Below are 23269 nucleotides of genomic sequence, written 5' to 3'. Positions count from 1 at the left end.
GAGTAATATCAGCTACTCTCTTTTTATGTTTACCGGTAAAATCAGCTATAATAAGGTTCTCAGCCTTTTGTAGCTTAGGATTCGAATAATTACTAGTAATTGCTTTCCACAACGAATACGATAATAGAGAGGCATTTGCTCCTGTATCAAGTAAAGCTTCGGTACTTAACCCATTGACTTTGATAGGTATTTTAGCTGTACTATATGATTTTAAAAATACAAAATTTTTTTCAATATCAAAACCATCATTGACAGTATCATCTTCGAACCAACAACGATTTACTACAGGTATAAATTGGTACTGACATCTATTAATTGCTATTTCCGAATAATTATTCACAGAGACGTCATGTGAAAGATCATTTTCATCATTAACATGAACATGTAAATTGGAAGATAAATGTTCATAAGAATTATCGCTTAAACTTGTAGATAAATGTTCATGAGAATCTACAGCTGATATGGGTTTAACCCCTACCACATCAGCCGCAATTAGTTTAAATTCATACTCGTGTATGGTTCCAATAAAGTACACTGTACAGCACAATCATGATTATGTCCCGTATTACCGTTCTGTACAGGAATTACTTCGATACCTGGATCTTGATGCGAAGTGCCATCTCTTGACCTCCAATTACGTCTATCCACGTAGTTTGCTGTATTCCTGGAATTTCGCCATACATTCCGTCTATTTTTAAACCTATTTTGATTATATGGTCTAACATAAGGATTGCTACGACTAATTAGGTTAGGCGTATTCCCTACGTAACTTTGCCTATTTTGCTCGTTTTGATTGCTAGAATTTACTCGGCTTAGGTTGTGTTCCGTATCATTCACACTTCGGATATTTAGATTCCGAACAGGTACAAAATGATCTGAATTATTTTTACTTTTACCTACTCCTGCTTGTTGATTCAAAGCATGGTATTGAGTTTCATAGCATTGGACAAGCATTAATAAATGGTTGAAACTCATACACTGTGTAGAAAACAAGATCTGTTGTAACTTAAATGGGAGCAAATTTCGAATCGATGCTATTATTCTAGATTCCGATTGTAATGGATTAACGACTTTTAATTCGTTGTATGTATTTACAACAAACTCTACAACAGATTTGTGCAAACGAGGGTTGAAATGTTGATTTCTAATGGTGGCATCTCGATTTGCAAGCAAAAAGTCATTTTCATAATTCGCAATCAGTGCTGCTTTGAATTCCTCATAAGTATTGATGTGATCACGTACGGCTTTAAACCATAAAGAACATGGTGGGAGTAATACATGAGGGATTAATTTCATATATTGTGATCTATCTATACACATTATATTGCATTCGTCCTGAAAATTTTCCAGGAAAGAAGTAGCGTTTTCATTACATTTACCACTGAATTTACTCATAGCCCGTATTTCACTCATCTTAACACTTAATTTTACCTTCCTTTTATCATTCCGTGTACTTATTGGGTGACAATTCCTATCCATGACGTGATGTGTCGTTGCACCATCCCTTTCACGCCCATCTGTCCTCTTCGGATGTATTTCTTCCAAAATAATATCCTCATCAGACACAGGTGAAGGCGAAGTCATCTCTGGTGAGTGGGGAAACTCCAAGCGCTCACTACCCAAATTATTGTGGTATGTGTTGTCCTTAACCTGTAGCGTCCTAATTTCTTCCTGTAGAGTAGCTATCAATTGCGTATTTGCACGTATGTTGTTAGAATTATTGATGACCTGAATCTTTTGCTGTTGAACAGAAGATTCGATTACTTCTAAATCCTTTTTTACACCACTGATTTCTTGGATTTGGTGGTTGTGCTTATCCTGACAATCCTCGGATATTCTTTTTAACTTTTCCTCGAACTGCGAGGTGATGTCATTCATCGCCTGGACAATTGACTGTTTCGTTTCATCTGACTTCTGTTCCATTCGTCTACTTAATTCCTCATATTGCTTGTTAGATTCTTCGGACTTATGCTCTATCGTTTGCCTTAACTCCTCGTATTGCTTGTTAGATTCTTCGGACTTATGCTCTATCGTCTGCTTTAATTCCTCGTATTGCTTGTTAGATTCTTCGGACTTCTGTTCTATCTTCTGTTCTATCGTCTGCTTTAAATCGGTAGACATCTGAATCAATTGTCGCTGTAAGGCTAGCAAGATTCGGTCTTCTGATGTCATTCCTGGTGCTACACTATGTTCACCGTTGTCACTATTATTTGATTCTTTCTCAATTGCCTCACCGTTCATTTTTCTTATGATAATTCTACCACTTCTTAGTATTGTGAAATTTGTATTCATTAACCTTATTACAAAAGTAAATTCACCCTTACTTTGCTTCGGGATATGAATTTATGAAAAGTCCCGGGTGAGGTAAACCAAAATTTTTATAACGACTCACCAAGGGTAGTCGTCAACCTGGTTCGATCGATGATATATGAATCTTGAGTGGTAGTAATAGTTTGCATGTAAAAATATCTTTAATAATTATACATATTATTATTCTCACCTTTTCTATCGGAATTATAAAGTCGATGAACGGTACTAAATGTTTTATTAGTTGATACACTTTTTAATATATTTTCATTCAAACTGACATGCACACAGACATGATGATTAGGTATCCATAAACAACTACATAGCAACTAATTACATAACACTATCCCATAATATATTTTTTTACATATATTAAAAACATTCTTCTTTTGTTAATATTAAATTAACATTCTATTAAGTATAGTGCACATGTATGAGCACTTTCTGCCCAAGGTACAGGTAATTAATAATCTATCCAAAGTATTTCGTTCTAAGCGAGATACAAGATGGCCGACTTCAAGATGGCGGTCATGATAAGTATACCCCCAAATAGATATCTACTTCATCCCGGTGTCGGTTAATGTGTTTTTGTTTTTCATCCCTTTTACCCGTTTTATAAATAAAATGAAATTTTCGAACTTGAAATATATTGTTATGGCTTATTCTGATCAATCAGGATTTTCGTCATTGCGGCCATCTTTATAAACGGAAGCATTTTAAATTTTGTTTACGCTCGTTTCTTGATATTCCCCAGTTCTCTGCCAAGTTTGGTCAAGAAACTAGATTTCGACATCGATAGGTTTACTTGTAAGAGAAGAAAACTAAGGCACAAGGGTGAAATATGTATTTTAAAATTCATTCGCTGCATGCATTTTCATTTGAGTTATTTCCCTGAAAAAGCAATAAGCAGGTTGAGCGTTTTCACCAGAACATTTTACAGATGGAAAAACGTTTTCAAGGGAAATGGGACCCGTCCATGATGAGATATTGCTGTTAGTTCCTCCTGAAAGAGGATTCCACAATATAGAAACGGGAAAATGTTTCGAAACTATGTTTGCATAATCATTTTTCTTAATCAAGCTTATAAGTAAAAATGCAGGGTATTCCGGGAATAAACCAACAAACTTATCATATATGTTCAGGATCTCAATAAAAGAAAAGTGTTTTTTGCGACTTTGGTCGGAAACACTTAATTACGGAGAGAGAGCTAATTAAAAGTAATTACTGGAATTGGTAATTTCTTTCACCCTTTTATTATTCCTATCTCCATATAAATTTGTAAATGGTGTGTTTGCAATGTTTAGTATCACATACATGTATTTCTCTCATTAAAACTTAGAATTTATCCTCATAAACACCTTTCATTTTATATATCAAATTACATTTACTCCTGTCAGCAGTTAATCATCATCATTACCATAGCAGAAAGTCTGAAGGTGATACGAAAAACTGACTGCATTTTCGTTTTCAGGACGTTCTTAGGAGATAGTTGATTAATGAAAGGGAGTGATTATGAAATTAAATTTTGTGTGCTCTCCCACCAGAGTCGGGCTTAAGACTGTGTACATCATAGGTTCACGCGCTAACGAATAGACCAACAGGGAGAACGCATTTTATATATTTCCTGTGTCTCTCGGTGGGAATTCTGAAATTGATGTGAAAATGGAAAGTAAAACGCAAGTTTTTAATGTAAAAGCATTTCACTCCCAAATAAAAAGTGTGCATTTCATGTATATATTTTGAATAAACTTTGCCATGTATTACCTTCAGAGATTATTTCCTGCTTTAACCAACATTTACATTGACATTATTATAAGGAATATTTAAAAAAAAAATACTTACCCCGTATTGACTGCCTTACGTCCTAGAAAGACAATGTCATGCGTAGATGTATTTTCATTTGATCCAATCTTAGTTACTTCAGTTTGTGTATTCGAAATGTTTCTTCTCTGGTTCATCTGAACATTATCATTTTTGGTCGTTCTCCAGATTGCAAAGGATCCACTTTTATAACTAATTACTGCTTCTCTGGTTTGTAAAATATCACGTAATGTTGTCGGACTTGTATGTGACGTAACGGAGCCCTGTGCCATTTCAGGAAATATATTATGATCACTAATTCTTATAGAATTCTGGATAACCTTACTTGCAGTTGGTTTGTTGTCAGGAGTGCTAGGATTTACTTCGTCTTGATTATTTGCTATGGCGTCACTAGTCTGTGCTTTGTTATTTACCGGAGTTACATCAGATTTAACGATCGTTGATAGTAAGTCTACTATCTCTTCGACCTTCATCTTAATTTCAACATTTTCATCTTTTGCAACTGGTGGACTAAAATCATCTAACAATGCTCTCTTTGGGTCACATAGTTTGTTCACTGTATAGTCTCCAACTTCCGATATACTATTATATTTGGAAGTTGATGCAACATCGTGTTTCAGCTCGAATGCACTACTAGAATTATCTGAATATTCACCACTTCCTGTAGAATGCGTTTGACTATTCTCTCCTGCACTGATGGCTTTTTCAATTTCTGATACTAGGGATAGAATATCACTTTCACTATTCGATTTACAAACTTCTTTTTTTGAAGCCTCCTGTTTTAACTGATAATTGTTGGAATCATGCAGTAAATCCAATAAATCATTAACCACATCAGTATTATCTTTCTTAATAGACGAATGATTCAATATATCGCTTTTTTCATTGGAATCCATTTTGCTCATTTCAACTTTTATCTTAGAAGTTCCTAAATTTCCTTCAGAAGAAGAAAAGGAACTGGTGGTCAATTCTGAAACATTAGGCTTCCGTTCAGTTTTTAATACTTTCAACGCTGAGCAACAATGTTGATCAACAGAACCTCTAGATCTTAGAAGATATCCAGATACAACAGGTGGAACGAATGAAGTTTGGTCCTTCAACTGCTTCTGTTCAACTAGGCTGGTGGTAATTTTCTCCAATGACACTTTGTCTTCTAGACTATCATCGACGGGTTTTATATATGTAGCCTGTAAATATATGAGAATAAACTGTATTAATTTTATCTCATCTCGTATAGTTAGTTTTCAGTTTAAGGCTAGCTGTATGTTCATCAGAAAATGTCCACCCAAACTGAGGCAGAGGGAGATACGAGTGGATGCGGAGAGTATTGCCTGTGTGTCTCAGTTACAAGTTGGGAGAGGCATCAGTGTATTGGCTGTGTGTGTCAGTCACAATTTGGGAGATGTCTGAGTGTATTGACTGTGTGTGTGTGTGTGTGTGTGTGTCACTATTTGGGAGAGGCTTGAGTGTATTGACTGTGTGTGTAATACACAATTTGGGAAAGGCTTGAGTGTATTGACTGTGTATGTGTCAATTACAATTTGGCAGAGGCCTCAGTGTACTGACTGTGTGTGTATCAGTCACAATTTGGGAGTGGCTTGAGTGTACTGACTGTGTCTGTGTGTCAGTTACAGTTTGGAAGAGACCTGTGTGTATTGACTGTGTGTGTGTCAGTCACAATTTGAGGGAGGTCTGAGTATATTGACTGTGTCTGTGTCAGTTACAATTTGGGAAGATCTGAGTGTATTGACTGTGTGTGTGTCAGCCGCAATTTGGGATAGACTTGAGTGTATTGACTGTGTGTGTGTCAGTCACAATTTGGGAAAGGTTTGACTGTATTGACTGTGTGTGTGTGTTAATCACAATTTGGGAGAGGCTTGAGTATATTGACTGTGTGTGTGTGTCACAATTTGGGAGAGACTTGATTGTATTGATTGTGTGTGTCAGTCACAATTTTTTGAGAGAGGCCTGAGTGTATTGACTGTGTGTGTGTCAGTCACAATTTGGCAGAGACTTGGGTGTGTTGAATGTGTGTCAGTCACAATTTGGGAGAGGCCTGAGTGTGTTAACTGTGTGTGTCAGTCACAATTTGGGAGAGGCCTGAGTGTGTTCACTGTGTATGGGTCATTCTCAATTTTAGAGAGGGTTGAGTGTATTGACTGTGTATGTGTCAGTCACAATTTAGGAGAGAACTTTGTGCATTGGCTGTGTGTGCGCGCCAGTGACAATTTGAGAGAGGTCTATGTGTATTGACTGTGTGTGTGTTAGCTGCAATTTGGGAGAAGCTTGAGTGTGTTGATCGTATTGCTCAATCACAAGGTTGGAGATGTCTTTGTTTAGCATGTGTTTGGATGAATTTGCGGCAGTACAAGGCTTAATCCACTTTTGACTGTTTGCTGCCTGTACTGCGCCTGGTCTTGGCTATCCTGTACTCTGATCAATATGTGTTTATTTGTGCTTTCAACAGAGTAAATAACTCCAATTAAAGAGGACTTACAACTAATTTATCATAAACGAGGGATGATCAGAAAGTAACGTTACAAAGCCTGCAGTGAGACATGTATATATATTATTTCATACAACCAAAACAGACAACAGATAATATAGAAATTAGGTTATTTTTCGACCTAGCCCCCATATCGGTTGTGGTACTTGTCGCATTGTGGGCAAGTTTGAAGATTCCCTTCTGGTAAAAATCCTGTCATTGCATGTTCAGCCATGTTGTCACGAAGTGTTTCACATCCTCGTGTAAAGCAAAGCGACGGCCTCCTACGTACTCCTTCAAATGTGAGAACAGGTGAAAGTCGCTTGGAGCGAGGTCCAGGCTGTAGAGAGTGTAGTCGATAAAGTTCCAGCGAAACTGCTTCAACAGCGTTGTGGTCTTCGGGGTTGTATGCGGGTGCGCGTTGTCGTGCTGCGCTGACATTACAGTCTTTCTGAAAAATTTCTACCAGCTGCCGGTGAATTTTAGCCGTGGTTACATGTTTCGCCCACAGAAATCGAATAACTGAGTGCGCGTGGACTTCTTCACGAGACCAGTTTTCCAAACGAGTCGCCATTTGTGTCTACATACAACTAGCGCGGAAGGTGATGGGTGGCTGAAACTCTGCATAGTTGCCAACTCCATGTATTAAAATAACCCTATACTCCTCATTCCTCTATAACAGATGAAACTCCAGAAATATTGGCTTGTAACCTTCGTTTCTGATCTTCCCTCGTATAATGCATCACTAAGCAATACAATAAAATAATGTTAGGTTTGCCATTTGACTCGGAAAACCCGGGACCGTCAAGGAATCGAGATCTGCGTTCCGGCGTCCCGACAATATTTCTCGGGACGCTTAAATGTCCCGGATTTCTGCGAAGAAGAAAGGAGAGAAACATTATAGTTTGCTGCAAATACAACACGAACAGACAAAACGTGTGAAAGAAAACATCATAACTTGAATGAGCTAAAAAAAAAAAAAAAAAACAGACTCTGAAAGCCATGAATCATAACAAATCCGGAGAAATTAAAGAAAATAATTTTGCTTACCAGGAGGAAGGGGATAACGTAATTTTGCTTACGTTTGCTTAAGTAGGGAGGAGAAGATCTACGAAAATGACTAAAAATGTGATTACGTAATACTTGAACAACTCTATCTAATTGAAGAAAGTAAATTAGTATATAGCAGTTTTCATTTTAAGCAGTTCAAAGATTCTCGTAATTTAGTGGCGTCCCGGATTTTCATTTGAAATATGCCAACCCTAAATAATGAACATATTAAATAACATACACAGAATATTTACATGCATAGTAAAAAGCAAATGATTAAAATGTAAAGATAAAACCAAGAAATGAAAAGAAACAATCTAAATAAATCGCTACATACATAGAAAAATCTACCATTCAGTAATCTAATGATCTAATATTCAAGGTCGGGGAACTCATATTCTTGTTATTAGCAATATATTAAAGAAAGACGGGTGTCTAATACAATGCTGCCAGTTTAAAAGATAGTTAATTCTAAGTGTGTCTTTTACAATGTTAACACAACGATCACTATGTGTATAATAAAGCTATTTAATTTTAGCATTTATTGTATGTTTTAGTAGCTACTGGCTCTATGGAACTTCCGACCATCTTCAAATACAACAGAAAACAAACAGGAAATATATATATGTCACCAAGATACCACCGTACTGTCTCAGGCATCATAAATTTTGAAATAAATAAAAAGAACAAACATGGGTGAACAAACTCGGAACAAGATTTAAAAATAGTTGTCCGGAACATTTACTAGAGAAAGAAAACAACGAATTCTCTAATAAATAAATAAATTTCATTCTCAAATGTGTTTAAAAGCGTGGTCCTTCTATGTACTATTGATCTGTTTTTCTTCACATAAGTTTCAAAGCGATCTAGCAAAATTTTGTAGCTTAACCATATCGGTCCAGGCATCCCCTGCAGGGGACATAAAATATGACGACATTATTATTGCTTTACAACTTTAAAATGCGACTGGCAACGTTGAAAACTGTTTACAAGGGATGATCCATCTATGATTATCCCTGTAAACAGTTTTCAACGTTCCCAGTCTGATTTTAAAGTTGTAAAGCAATAATAATGTCGTCATATATTATGTCCGCTGTGGGGGATGCCGAGACCAACATGGTTAATCGGTATAAATTTACAACAAAACAGAAACTATGAAAAATACGTAAAAAATGACAAATGAACACCTAGGAACCACAGTTCCATTAATATATAATCTGTAAGTTGTATACTGTACATGATCATGTGCAATGGACTGAAGATACGAAATATGTCCAGACACTATGTCAGAGTGTATCTCCTCCACCTGCCATGCATGGAAACGATTGTAAGGGTGCCGAATGTCATCCTGGAGCAGGAGTTAATTCATTGATTGTCATGTTCTTCGGCAACGAAGCAATATAGAAAGAAACCTACGGTTTAAAAAGGAATTCGGATCACTGTATTGTGTTTCAGCTCTCCCACCGAGAATCGAAGCCGGGACCTAGTGCACTAAAGTACGTGTGCCAGCAACTAGAACATCTTTCAGTGGATTTCCAGCTACTAGAACAGGGAGGAGGCCTGGAGATTAGCGTTTCACGATGCAGTTGGTCAATGCTTGTTTCCGGACTTTCAGACCAAAGAAGTGTGTCCAATCGAGTCTCACTCATGCTTAACAGAAAATACCTTTGGTGGTCGTACTGGTCACAGCAGAAATGTACTCGTTAAATGTCTGCTAAATAATACGAGCACTACGGGCATGCATTGTTCCACTGGAAGTCATGTATCTCCATGATGGTGCAAGGTAATGCCAAAAGAATAGGTTGGATATTCTGATCTTGCGCTACATTGGTCAGTGTTCCCTATAAACATCAGGGGGCGAAGTCACTCTAAGCTATGGATCTCCCTTTCACTATCACACCTGAGACCGGTCCTTTGTCTTGCTGATGTGTACACTATAGCAGATGATATTCACGATACGATAAAAACACCCGAAAACAACCAAAATTAATGCCGAAGTAGAACGACACTCATTATAAAGGCACAATGATTCCAACTGCTACAATGTGGAGGAGCGTGGAGAAGGCTCGGTTCAGACGAGCAGAAAAGTCTGCATCGGGCCCGCAGCAGACTCGTGCGGGCGCCACAGATCAACCAGTTCAGACGACCAGAAAAGTCTGCTGCGGGCTTGCAACGAACTCGGGCGGGCGTTTCAGTCCAACATAGAAAACAGTTTATTCTATTTTCAGCTACAGTTGTCTTTCATGTTTATTGATTTATGCAATGACGAAGAAAAGTTCTTTAAATTATTTTCGCATGATCAGCACTTCGTTTGATGAACTCTTAACGATAATAAGTGATAAAACTAAAGCAGAAGGTACTATCATAAGACTTCCGATACCACCAATTCAAATGTTAGCTGTTACATTAAATGTAAGCTAACTATGTTTACTAACTATCGTTTCTATGAATGCAGAAAGTAAGAATTTTTTCAGGGACCTGTTTATAGACATTTTCAGTTGTTATTAGCGTCCAGTAGTGTGGTTTAATTACCGCGTGACTAATTACAATTTTTGGCATATGTTGGCAACTTTAAATTAATTTGAGCGTTTCCAAATATTCCTCTCCTAAGAGGGTAAGAGAGGCATTTCAGTAACAGTAAAATTTCCCTTTATTTATTCACAAAGAGCCGAATGTGATAATTCATTTCGGTTAGAGATTTAAAATTCGGAATATAAACCCCTAAATAAATATAATGGAGCACAGGTTCCAGCGTTTTTGATTTTTTTTTCTCTTGAAGAGGAGAAGGGGAATTTCTATAGTAGTGGGATCGCGGTGGCTCAGTGGTAGCGCGTTCACCTCTGGTGCGTGGCGTCCCTGGTTCAATCCGAGCTGGCGTTAAGTGGGCTTTGTGGTGGACAAGCACCGTGTGCTTGGGTTTTCGCGGGTTCTTCCGTTTCCTCCCACTCTCTTCAATCTACAATTTCATTCATTCTCATCATCGCCGTTTCCTTTAGCCTACCCGGCATAAGCGTGCTACGTAAAACTCAAAGATTTCATTTCATTTCTTTAGTAGTGAAATTTCCCTTTATATATTGAGAAAGTGTTCAATGTGAGGATTCGCTTAAATTGGAGATGTGAAATTCCGAATGTAAACTCTTAAATAAAAAATATTGGATTTAGTGTTCACTTCTAAGGTGAGAAAAGGGGAATATTTTTATAACTGTAACATTTCCCTTTATTTATTCACACAGTGCCGTGTGTGAGAGTCTCTTAAGTTAAAGATCTGAATTCCAAATATGAACTCTTACATGAAACAAAGGAACATGTTTCAAGGCTTTCGTATATTCCACTGCTAAAAGAGGAAGTGCGGTCATTTATATAACATCAAAATTTCCATTTATTTATTTACAGTCTAAGTGGGTAGGGGAGTTCAAAATTTATGCAAAAAATATAGTATCTAATGGGGTTTTGTAATTACATTTTTATTGACATGCAATCATCTGAGGGAAGGTGGCTCAAATATTTTACGAATAACTATAAAAGGATTTGAGAAAATCCTCAATATGTCTAGCACACCACAAGGAGGCAATGCAGCAAACGAAAACAGTAAAAGATGGGCTTATTATTTTGTAAGGTACATAGGTAGAGTTTCATGGTAAGGTTTAAAGTTGTTCTTTGTATCAAGAAACATTCAGTTGCTATCTCTAAAATAGTAACGATGTGCACAATATTATCAATTATACGAGGACCAATAATATTTTTCTTACGCATCCAGCACGCTTTTTTTTTTTTTTTAACCTCATGAATACCCTGATGTTCAACTAATTTTCGTGTTAAATCTAATATTTTTAAAATTTAATACATTAATAATGGACGACAAATTGTCAGCCATGTTTTTTTCTTTCTTTTCTGTTCTGCTATTATGTTGATGGTTGTTTTGGAATTCAGCGTCCCTTTTCAGCACAGAGGCTATATAATACATGACCTCGACCTCTGTTAGTATAATGCTCTGTTACAAGTGGCCATTCATTCCGGAGTGAGTGATATAAGAAATCTCAAGGAACTACAATAACAATAGAGGCTCGTTCTCCACACCTATTTGTTGTCAGTGTTGTCAACAACCTTTCAAGAAAAAAAGGCTAGATGGCCTTCAGAAATAAGAATTTTTACGCAAAAAAAAAATAGCTAGATTTTGGACGGCTAAACTATAACCAAGATTGTAGATTTTGAACCCCCTCTTTTTTGTGTGTGGGACTATAAGTGAGTTATAGTAAAATTTGAAATGATGAATTTTATATACTGACGATTTACAAGTAACATATATGGCTTTAAATTACAATAAAATTCATCAACAACACACCTGATATGTGTCGTATTGAAATAAGTCGTCATCGATATCGTCGCAGCTAGAGGGATAGATCGTACCTTTTAGCCTTTATCTAGCACTTGCAAAACCTACTGTACACAGGGCTAAAAGTGGATCTTAAAAGGTAGGAAGATGATAAGTAGCGGCATGACGTCACGCCGACCCCCTGCCTATTTTTACCCATTGTAATTTTTTTAGGAACTGGAGGAACGTCGTACATATTTTTGAAGGAGGGGGACGGCATCTCCCCGCATCCCCCCTCACTTTTACCCCTGACTGTACATCGGACTTTTTTTAACAAAAGAGACACTGACCAAAGCTTAAAACTTTATTTTAAATTATAATTTGTAACTGTTTCGGATATCTAGCATATCCTTCTTCAGACACGATCGAAATTAATGAAAATACAGACATATATATAAATGTTGTTATAACAGAGTTTAAATTCTTTAACCGTCATATATATATTCATTGTTATAAAAAATTTTAAATTCTTTTAACAGTCATATATAGAGTCATTGTTGTACTTTTTTATTTTTATTTATTTATTTATTTTTCTTATTTACCGAGGCCTTCAGCCCATCCTGTAAGTCTTCGTGTTCACTTTCCAATTAATCACTTTCTTTATTTTTGGTTCTTATAAGGGCCCTTTATTTTTATTTATTTATTTATTTATTTATTTATTTATTTTTCTTCTCTATGTTATTCAAACTTCCTTGCCATGATTCATTAATTGGTAAGCCCCCTGTCCAGTTCATCAGTTTATCTCTTCCTACCTTCTTTATCCAATCCGCTTCTTTCCACTTCCTTATTATCATTCTTTTCTCCATCTCCAATACTTCCGTCTTATCCCAATTAATTGCGTGATTCGTCTCCTTAACATGTTTGTATATGGCATTGGTATCTTTTTTCTTCCTAACATCATCTTCATGTTGTTTTATCCTTTCTTTCATTCTCTTTCCTGTCTCTCCTACATATGACATATCGCAGTCCTCACACCATACCCTGTAAATGACCCCTTCTTCCTCTTCATTAATCTTTTTAGTTCCTTTTCTATTCTTCTTCTTTATTGATCTTAATAAAGTTTCTCCACTCTTTCTATAAGTTCTGACCCCTCCTTTCTTCAATAAATTCTTCAGTTTCTCCGTTTCTTCTCCCATACTTTCTATGCCATGCCATTTTCCACTCTCATCCTCTTCATTCTTCTTTCTCCCTCTCTTCCTCTTCCTGCGTTCTTCTTCCTTCTCTAACTCTTTCTTGCTGTAACCGTTCTTCTCTAACTGTCTGTAGAATTTCTGTATGCTCTCCTTCCTTCCTTCCTCTTCGTCCTCCAACATTTCTATTCTTCTTATCATATTTGTTATGAAATTTCTCTTTGTACTCCTATCCACGTCGCTCCTCTCATGGCAGTACACTCCCGCTGAGCACTCTTTCTGGTACCACCTCGTAACCAGGCCTTCTCCTTGTTTTATTATGGTCATGTCTAAAAAGTTTATTCTTCCATTTTCTTCCAACTCCATTTCCAAGCTTATGCCTTTTTCTTTACCTTCCACACTATCTTTGAAGTTCTCTAATTGTCTCCTAGTCCCTTTCCACAAGCCTAGACAGTCATCCACATACCTACAAAATATGATCAAGTTCTTACACCCTTCTTCTTTCACCTTTTTCTCCCATTTGTTCATAATTATTTCTGCCAGTACTGGGCTCAGCCTCGAACCTATACTGATTCCTTTTCTTATTTTTACCACTTTCTCACCGATTATACAATAACTGTTTTCCCATATTAACTTCAGAGCCTTAACTACTTTCTCTTTTGTCCATCCTTTTATACTTTTACTACCCATTTCTTCCTCTATGACACTTATTATTGCTTCTCTACTAAGGCTCGGGAACATAGCCTTAACATCAAGACTAAACATAAGTTTTCTGCCTCCAATAAGATCCACTCTTCTTAACAATTCCTTGGCTTCTTCTGTGTTCTTCACTCTGCACGATTCTTGTCCTTCTCTTATGCTTTCACAAATCTCCTTCAACTCCTTCTCTAGTGGCTCCCAGTAGTTGCCTCTACAGTCTAGTACTGGTCTAAGCTTCACCTCTTTCTTGTGTAATTTTGGGAAACCTTTCATTCTTGGTATCCTTCCTTGTATATTTATCCATTTCTTGAAACCTCTTCCTTCTTTCATTACTTTCTTCAATAGATCCTCTTCCTTCATGTCCTTATCCCCTATAACCTCATATGTATTGTCACATAAATCTTCCAGTTTCTTCTTGTACCATTCTTTCTCCATAACTACCACTGCTCCACCTTTGTCCGCCTGTTCTATTACTATGTCCTTCCTACTTCTCAACATCATAAGACCCCTTTTTTCTTTCTTCTTCAAATTCTCTTTACTCCTTTTCTTCATGCTGTTCTTCACTAACGCTACTGCTCTTCTCCTTATCTTCTCTCTCTGTTCTTCTTCTTTAACGTCCGTTAAGGCCTCTTCCACTGAGTAAATCAGCTCTCTAAAGTCTATTTCCCCTTCTTTCACCTTGAATCTGTGACCTAAACTAAGAAGTTCTTCCTCCTCTTCCGTTATTCTCACGTCTCCCAAGACCACTACTCTAATTTTTTCTCTTTCTTTGCTTTTTTCTCTACGCCATCCTGAAGCTTTTCCTTTCTTCATCAATCTCTCTTTCACTTTGTTTCTAATAAATTAAAACAATATACGTAGCTTGAAGAACCGAAGTTATTGAATTTGTATTAGAAAATTCTCATTCTTGCAATGAAATTCGAAATTAAAATAATTAAAAAGTAGCAAACAGCCGTTACCGAAGCGTATGCTAGATATCCGAAACAGTTACAAATTATAATTTAAAATAAAGTTTTAAGCTTTGGTCAGTGTCTCTTTTGTTAAAACAATTAATCCAAAGCCATGAATAGTCTTACTATCGGACTTTTGTTGGATCTGAAGGAATTTTCAGGATCTAATCCTGAATTCATTTTCCACGAGCCATTGTTTTCGAAACCTCTGTTGATACTGAGGAAGTATTTTTTTTATTTACCATAAAAAATTCACAATATCCAAAATGTGTTAACTAGAAATAAATCTTTAGTCCTATAAGTTATTCATTACTGTGTTCAAAATTTACAGAAAATAAAATTCACATTTAATTTTCATTTCCAAGTGGTAAAACAACATAGTGGGATAGTGTGAATTCTTTGAAGTCATGAAATAAAATTTATAATTAAATCTCCAATTATAATTAGATTTGTTTCTAATAAATTAAAACAATATACGTAGCTTGAAGAACCGAAGTTATTGAATTTGTATTAGAAAATTCTCATTCTTGCAATGAAATTCGAAATTAAAATAATTAAAAAATAGCAAACAGCCGTTACCGGAGCGTTTTTTTTTTTTTTAAGTTGACAAGTATTGACGAGTAGCTGTAAATCTGTGGAGTGGAGAAGAAAATAATTTAAAAAACGGGGTTTGTTGCGTAATAAAACATCCTTAAGAAATCAATTAATACAAATGTATATAATGACAGATAGACTCATTTTTTAAATTTACACTTATTTTAAAAAAGAAAGAGGTATTATGAGGATTTATTTAACGGCTAGTAAAAAGTAGGGATGGCCACAAAGTTCCGGTTCCGGACCTGGATCCAAAAACCCGGTTCCACAACCGGATTTTAAGAACCGGTTCCAGATCTGGATCTGAAGACCCGGTTCCACAACCGGATCTTAGGAACCGGTTCCAGATCTGGATCTGAAAACCCGGTTCCAGAACCGGATCTTAGGAATCGGTTCCAGACCTGGATCCGAAAGCCCCCAAAGACCCGTAAAGGGGGCATAAAGTTCACCTTCAAAAATAATGCAAAGAGGACCATGCGCTTGTGCCTTCCCCGCCCAGACCCGCTTGTGCCCGGCTAGTGTTGTAAATAGAAAAAAAAACCGTTCGTACTTTTTCAGAAATGTACGTTTTTTTTAAAAAAAAACATTGCCTCTCGTTTTTTTCTAAATTTCGTTTTTTTTTTTAAATAGTCATTTGTAATGCATCTTACGTCTATTTAAGTATGAAATATTTTTATGTAGGTGTAATCAGCGTAAAATGCAACATAAATTTAACGCTAGACACTGATACGCTACAAATATTTTACAATTTACATAAATGCCATACGTATTAACAATTCGGGTTTCAGCAGTTTTCATCAATATCAACTAAGAAATAAAAGTAGAAATGAAATTTTGTTTTTCCGTGAAAGCAGGCCGTGACATTATATGTACGAAAATAATGTCACGAACAGTATAAAATTTAAAGAACTTGTTTAAAGGTAAAAGCTAATACTAATTTGCCTAATAATATTTTTCTAAATATCATATATAAATAATTTGTCGACTAGATATATATGATATGTAAAGTCGGCTCTACCATATCTGTAACACTTGCATTTGCATGGAGCGGCAAGTTTGGAGGGTCTGGCAAAATCTGTTGTAAGTAGAGACCGGATGTTTAGGGATTAAAAACTTGGAAAATAGGCACTTAAAATTTAAAAAATAAGCAGTAAAATAGGCACTAGAAGGAACTCGAAATGAAGATAAATACTCAATACAATTTAAAAAATAGATTCGTCATAAATAGTGTTTAAAGAATATAGCAACATACCTCTTTGTTAATGTCTTCTTTCATTCTATATGTAAAAAACGAAGCTTGATATGTATTTCATATATATATATATATATATATATATATATATATATATATATATATATATATATATATATATATATATATATATATATAGAGAGAGAGAGAGAGAGAGAGAGAGAGAGAGAGAAATTGTAATGTACCATGTGCTTGTGTTATTTACAGTATATAAATTATATATATTTCCCAATTAAGTCGTATTTCAAAGAAAATGTATAGAATACGCAACATTAGGCACTAAAGCAGTTATTTGGGCAGTGAGGGCAAAAAATAGGCAAAATAAGCAAAATAAAGTTGGCTTAAATCGAAACTATAATCCCCGATATAAACTTTAAAACGTTATTTTTGATCATATCTTTAGCATTAAAGAACATTAAAGAACATTTTGCCTAACATCCGGTCTCTAGTTATAAGTATATTATTTAAATTAAATATTTCTTGTTGGAAACAGACTTCATGATGATGGTAGTTACATTTACTAAGCTGACCTATTTGAATACTACATTGATAAATTATGTTTAGGTTGCATTAGTTTAAGGTCACATGGACAATGTTAAAGCAAATGGTCGAATCAATCCGAGCACAAATTGCTTGATTGTTTTGAAATGCAAGAATCCAATTCTCGAATAGTAGCAAATATCTGTTCCACTTAGTAAGTTATCACAGTTTTGATATGACAACTAGTCTTGTTTTTGTCAGTAACAAGTTCTTTATCATTAAAGATAGAAACAGGCTTTTTTAAAAAATGTTAACAGGTGTAGAAGAAAAGTCAAGAAATAAAGAGCTAGTTGCACTGGAATTGCAAACTGATACATTGAGATTGAAGCCCGATATTGAATTCTATAAAAAGGATTACCACCTTTCCTCTGCAGGTGTGTTTGCTTTATCTTTCAGTAACATAATAGATTAATATTTAAAAGAAGAAAAACACAAACCGGAATTGCATTTTTAGTAAGTATTTAAGCCTTTCTGAGTGCAACTGCACTTATCCCCCCTTCATTGTTCATGCTGGAGTAGCATACTCAAAATGATGACTTTTAAGATATGTTCTTTCTGGAGAAAGGGGGAAGCGGCAAATTATGCCATTGGATGACTCAATTTGAAGTAATGCAGGGTGTTTGAAATTTAATTTTAGAGTTTAGAAACTTTGTAGTATCTATTACAATTAACTTACAATTATAAATATTATCCAATAAAAGAGCAACTCAAAGAGTTTTGTACACAAGCATGCACATGCATTGTTTCTTCTGTCTGCCGTTAGAAAGGGACAGTAGCAAAGATGGAGACTAGAGAGCAGAAAGCTTTTTGTGTTTTAATAAAAACTGAATCTGTACAGTGCAACCGTCTGTGTGAAGAATATTAAGGGGACGTTTGCAGCTACGTCCTGATCGTTTGCAGTTGCTACAGGTCTAAAGTCTACAGACTACGGTTTACGTGCCAATTTTGCAAGTGAAATATTGCTGCATAACAATGAAGATTCTCTGGATCGTGTCGTTTTCAGTGATAAATTGACATTTCACCTAAGAGCTAATGTCAACACTCATAATGTTTGCATTTGGCCGTCAGCAAATCCTCAGGAGATGGTACAGTTGAAACGAGACTCCCCTAAATTGAATGTGTTTTGTGCCATATGGCGGAAAGTGTATGGGCCTTTCTCACCTATCGACTAGATGTGTACCGTGTGACGAATGAATCTTACATCGAACACTTGTAGCAAAGACTGTTTGAGGTGCTCTTTTACTTGATGCATTGCTTATAATTGTACGTAAAATGTAATAAGTGCTACGAAGACTTAAAACTCCGATATTCCTTTTCAAACATCCTGCATTTCTCACCAACAGTGTGAGAACAAAGATCTAAAAAGGAGAGAAAATTTTCCTTATAAAGTTATTGTTTACAGCAACGATATTATTATTAATCGAGACTATAACTACAACAACAACACGGGTTAGTATTAAAAAAATGTAATCAAATGTACACCAGGTGGCCAAAGTGGCACACACGGCTGTCACTTTTTGAATCCGCTCCTGTGTGGACACTAATTAAGATATCGGGATAGTTTATCAGATTAATTTCTTTTTCTTTTGGTGTCGAATTTCCTTCTCAAATTTCACCCCAGTCAAAAATTCGAGAATTTTCTAATTTCGAATTTCCTTTACTTCTTTTTTCCCTGTAGCTTCCTTCGTTGTAGAAAGACCTCTTTAAGACTTGCCAGATAGATACCTCGGGTGGATACCTATCTGCTGACGTCGATTGAACGGGCCTGTGTGTAGTGTTGCCAATTAGGGAAATTAAAACTTCCCTAAATTTGGGCAAAAAATTCGAGATTTTTGTTTATAAATCCGTACCTGTACGTCCGAGTGTGAGCCAAACGAACATTTGTCCTTACTTAACAAACGCAAGTACAGATCGTTACAATGAGGTAGTTAGGGGGCGCACGAAGAATTCGTATTAGGTTCTAACCCTTGATTTTTCTAGTTTTTTTTCCTTTTATGTTTACCGTAATATATTTTTGGTAATTAGAAGCCTTGTTCCTTAAATATCGCCATAATACTTGTAGAATATATTAGTGGTGTACCAATGTTTAATTTACGATAGCTTGCGTCTGTCTGGTAGCAGTATTGCCAGATACATAAAATTTTAATTCCAGATTTTAGAGCGAAATTTTGGGAAAATTATCTGCTTTGTCTCTATTATTTCCCTCTTGTTGGCTACATCGAAACAAACGTACCAGTGTCTAGAAGTCCCGTCTTTGCCCTACACAACGCACTATAGAAATTTTAGTAGGATAATTAGGGGAAGTACAGTTGAGGTTTACACTAAACCTTGTTCTCTAATTGGAAAGATAACTGATTTTTTTTAAAGGTAGAATGAGATATTTTTTTATTGACATGCTTACTTTATTATATATCGTCACAATACTTGTAGCATGTATTAAAGGGATACCAAAGCTTATTTTAAGGTAGTTTGTGTGTGTGTGTCTGATAGCAGTTGCCAGCTACAGAACATTTTAATTCCAGACTTTGGGGGCAAATTTTGGAAAAAATCCCTTTTTTGTTTCTAATATTTCCCTCTTGTTGGCTACACTCGAACAAACGTACCAGTGTGTAAAAGCTTCGTCCTTAGCCTACACAGCGCAACATAAAGTTTCACTAGAATAATTAGGAGAAGTACAGATGAGGTTTATACTAAACCATTTTCCGGAAATGGTAAAAAAAATGGTGAATTTCTGAGGTAGAATGAAATATTCTTTTAAAATTTCATTCTTACTTTGTTAGATATCGCCATGATACTTGTAGGATATATTCTTGGTGTACTAAGGTTTATTTTCAGATAGTTTTCGTCTGTCTGATAGCAGTGTTTCAGCCAAAAAAAATTAATTCCCTATTTTAGGTGAGAAATTAGGAAAAATTCCCCTTTCCCCTTTATTATTACCCTCTTGCTGGCTAAATGTAACACTACCTGAAAGCTTCCTCTTTGACCTACATAACACACCATAAAAAGTTTCAATAGGATAATTAGAGAAGCTGTAGTCCTGGCATATCTGTTGATTTTTGCTTCTGAGGGGTAAAAAGTGTCAAAATTTCATGTGTATGATAACAGAGAATGTTTTCTTTTCCTCTTTGAATTAAAGCCAGAGACTTCAGGATTTCACTGGACCTTGTCAACACACCAAAGATTTTTTTAGGTGACTTGAACCCATATAGCAGCAGTGGTGCTAGATACAAAAAATTTGAAATTCGGTTAGGGACTTTTTTATAAATTTTCACCTCTACATTTCCCTCAATAATTTCCCACCCGTTGGCAACACTGCAATGCAACTTACACCAAAAATAGCCACATCCATTTTCTAAACAACAAGGACTTAACCATTTCAATCAAATGAATGGTTTTTGAGCAATAAGTCACTAACTGAAAATGTAGGAAAACGCCAAAAATGACCTGGGTCCGAAAGGAATAATCACACAATTTTGCTCGTATAGGTACAAACAAACAAACGATTTGTAAGTTACGAGGGCTCCGTCTCAAGTTCTGTTGATTCTTTGAATAATCTGCAACATAAATCAATAAATAATAGTTGCAAAAAAAACAGATATTTGAAAACAAAACATGAAAAAGAACGTTTTTTTATTGAAAAAAAACTTCACAGAAAAAAAACATTTTTTTTACAACACTATGTGCCCCCAGAAAAAATTTGGTCCACCAGTGAGTGTTTAGGCAAATGAGTTGGCCAGTTTGCCTGTTTAACCAATGAGTTTGCCAGTTACCCAGTTTATTTAGCCAAATGAAACAGTTTATTTAGCCACCTGGGCGCCTGCCTGTCGCTTCCACCATTTCATCTAGCATACTGTTCACAGCTTGCCAGCAGCTCGGGTTTAGCGTTGGGATGGTCACAAAGTTTCGGTTCTAGCGGAACCGGTTCCGCGAGGAAGCGGTTCTGTTTTCAGAACCGGTTCCAAACATGGATTCGAAGAAACGGTTCCAGACCTGGATTCGAAGAACCGGTTCCAGACTTGGATCCGAAGAACCGGTTCCGGAACCGGATCTTCTAGAACCGGATCTGTTCAGACACGAAAACCGGTTCCACCAGGAACCGGTTCTGGCCATCCCTAGTAAAAAGGCCAAATATGGCAAAAGAGGTTAATGAAATAAGCTATATTTAAGGCTATAAGCATTTCGTAGATTTGTATGGCTAAATACCTCTTCAAATATGCTAGATCTAGCCAAAAATAGGCCAAATTGGCATCACTGTTGTTAATATCTCAATAAAATGTTCGTAGCCTCGCTGCAGAAACGGGATGCTAAACGAAAATCAAATGTAAATACTACATGAATTTATTATTATTATTATTATTATTATTATTATTATTATTATTATTATTATTATTATTACATTCGTTCAACCGAGTACCTCTCAGCCGATGCCTTGAGCATACAGAACCGGCGAGGTATCATCATTGGGAATGTTTATTTTTTTATATTTTTGTATCCTTTATTTCATAAGTAAATGAAAAGAGAAGAAAAAAAGGAAAGAGAAGGAAAGGTCAGGGACAACCACAGACAAGAGATTGATAAACAAAAACAAAACAAAGCAAAAAGAAAACCAAACAAACGAAAAACAAAACAATTAAGACTTAACGATATCTTGACTCTAGTTTTAAGGTGTTACTATGTCACTAGTAACACAACAAGAATATTAGATTCTCACATTAAAAAGTAATAATAATACCTATCAATGCTGTTTTTTCTTCTTGTCACACATCTTGTTCCATACCTCTCGGTTTTTATTCCTGTCTCGATATTTTTCACACTTTAAATTCCATATCTCTGGGATATTTTTGTATTTCGTTAATGAATAGTTCTACGTCCAGTTCTTCGCTTTCCAGTTCTGCGGGCGCGGGAAAATCTGCTCGTGTGGCTTGACTCATTGCCAGCAATGGTTTGCCAACCAGCTACACCTGTGCGGACTCGCTGCGAGCCAGCAGTCCCCGCAACTCTATTTTATAACTACGATACTGTGCACTTCCGACTACAAGTCCATATGAACTTTTTTTCTTATTTTAATATTAGGAATCTATTCCCAAAATATTAAGAGAAATGTTTGTAACACCCTGTATATAATGTACGTGTTAAGTGTTTGGAGAAGATTCTAGAGGCATAAATTTGCAATGTAAAAGAAGAAATCAATAAAAATTTTACTATTTAAACTAGTTTTATCTACCTACTAGCAGCGTTCACCCCGCTTCGCTGCGGTCACCCCGGAACGCAATAAACTTTGTTACTTAGATAATTTTTACTTTTTCGCTTTCAAGTGATATGATAAAAACCATAGTAGATTTCAGTAAATGTTAACATTATATCGCCTGTCATTTATGTTAACCCGCCCCGCTTCGCTGCGGTCACCCCGGAACGCAATAAACTTTGTTACTTAGATAATTTTTACTTTTTCGCTTTCAAATTGCAGTAAATGTTAACATTATAGCGCCTGTCATTTATGTTAACCCGCCGAGTGACACGGTCATGCGGGTTGCATATAAATACGTTTATTTTTACCTATGATGAACTAATAACAAAGGATTTGTACGTATGGACACTTGAATGGTCAATTATCTCAAGACACTGGTAATTAAAAATTAAAGTGATATGATAAAAACCATCTAGGGTCCAAATCCTAATAACCCCCCAAAAATGAAAGAAATTGGTTCAGCCGTATTAGCGTGATGAGTTCACAAAGGATTTGTGCGTTCTCTTTTATATATATAGATTATCTATATTTATTTATTTGTAATTATCTGCAAATATTTCAAACTTACCATGTTTGCTTCAGCAAGTGGAAGTTCCTCTAGAGTTTTCCCCTCCAAATTGTTAAGTTGTTGTGACACTTCTCACTACATTTATGGATCTTTTCTAGTGATTCGAGGCAGTCTAAACTAACATTTGAGAGCGGATCATCTTTCGGTACCTGTCAAATATAAAAGTTTTTATTCCATTACGTATTCATTTCTGATTAAATTTTTAAAAAAACTAATTATTTCCTATAAGTGCAGAGCAACAAGTTGTACCTTC

The 23269-nt window shown here is 35.8% G+C and overlaps 1 protein-coding gene across 5 annotated transcripts in view; it reads right to left on the bottom strand.

Moving 5' to 3' along the window:
• LOC145672006 (uncharacterized) overlaps positions 1–23269 on the bottom strand; it is a 111656-nt gene that overhangs the window by 45791 nt on the left and 42596 nt on the right. For all 5 annotated transcript variants that reach the window (XM_081741195.1, XM_081741193.1, XM_081741200.1 and 2 more), the window contains exons 2-3: positions 23017–23165; positions 4150–5315 (exon numbers count right to left, since the gene is read on the bottom strand). In XM_081741195.1, the coding sequence (XP_081597321.1) occupies positions 4150–5315; positions 23017–23019 (1169 nt within the window). In that variant the 5' untranslated portion in view covers positions 23020–23165. The remainder of the gene's footprint in view (positions 1–4149; positions 5316–23016; positions 23166–23269) is intronic.

The sequence above is a fragment of the Thermobia domestica genome, chromosome 2, assembly GCF_964235325.1.
Source record: "Thermobia domestica chromosome 2, izTheDome1.hap1.1, whole genome shotgun sequence".
NCBI lineage: Eukaryota > Metazoa > Arthropoda > Insecta > Zygentoma > Lepismatidae > Thermobia > Thermobia domestica.
The sequence above is the reverse complement of the archived record's forward strand: the minus strand, read 5'-3'. Positions and strand labels throughout refer to the sequence as shown.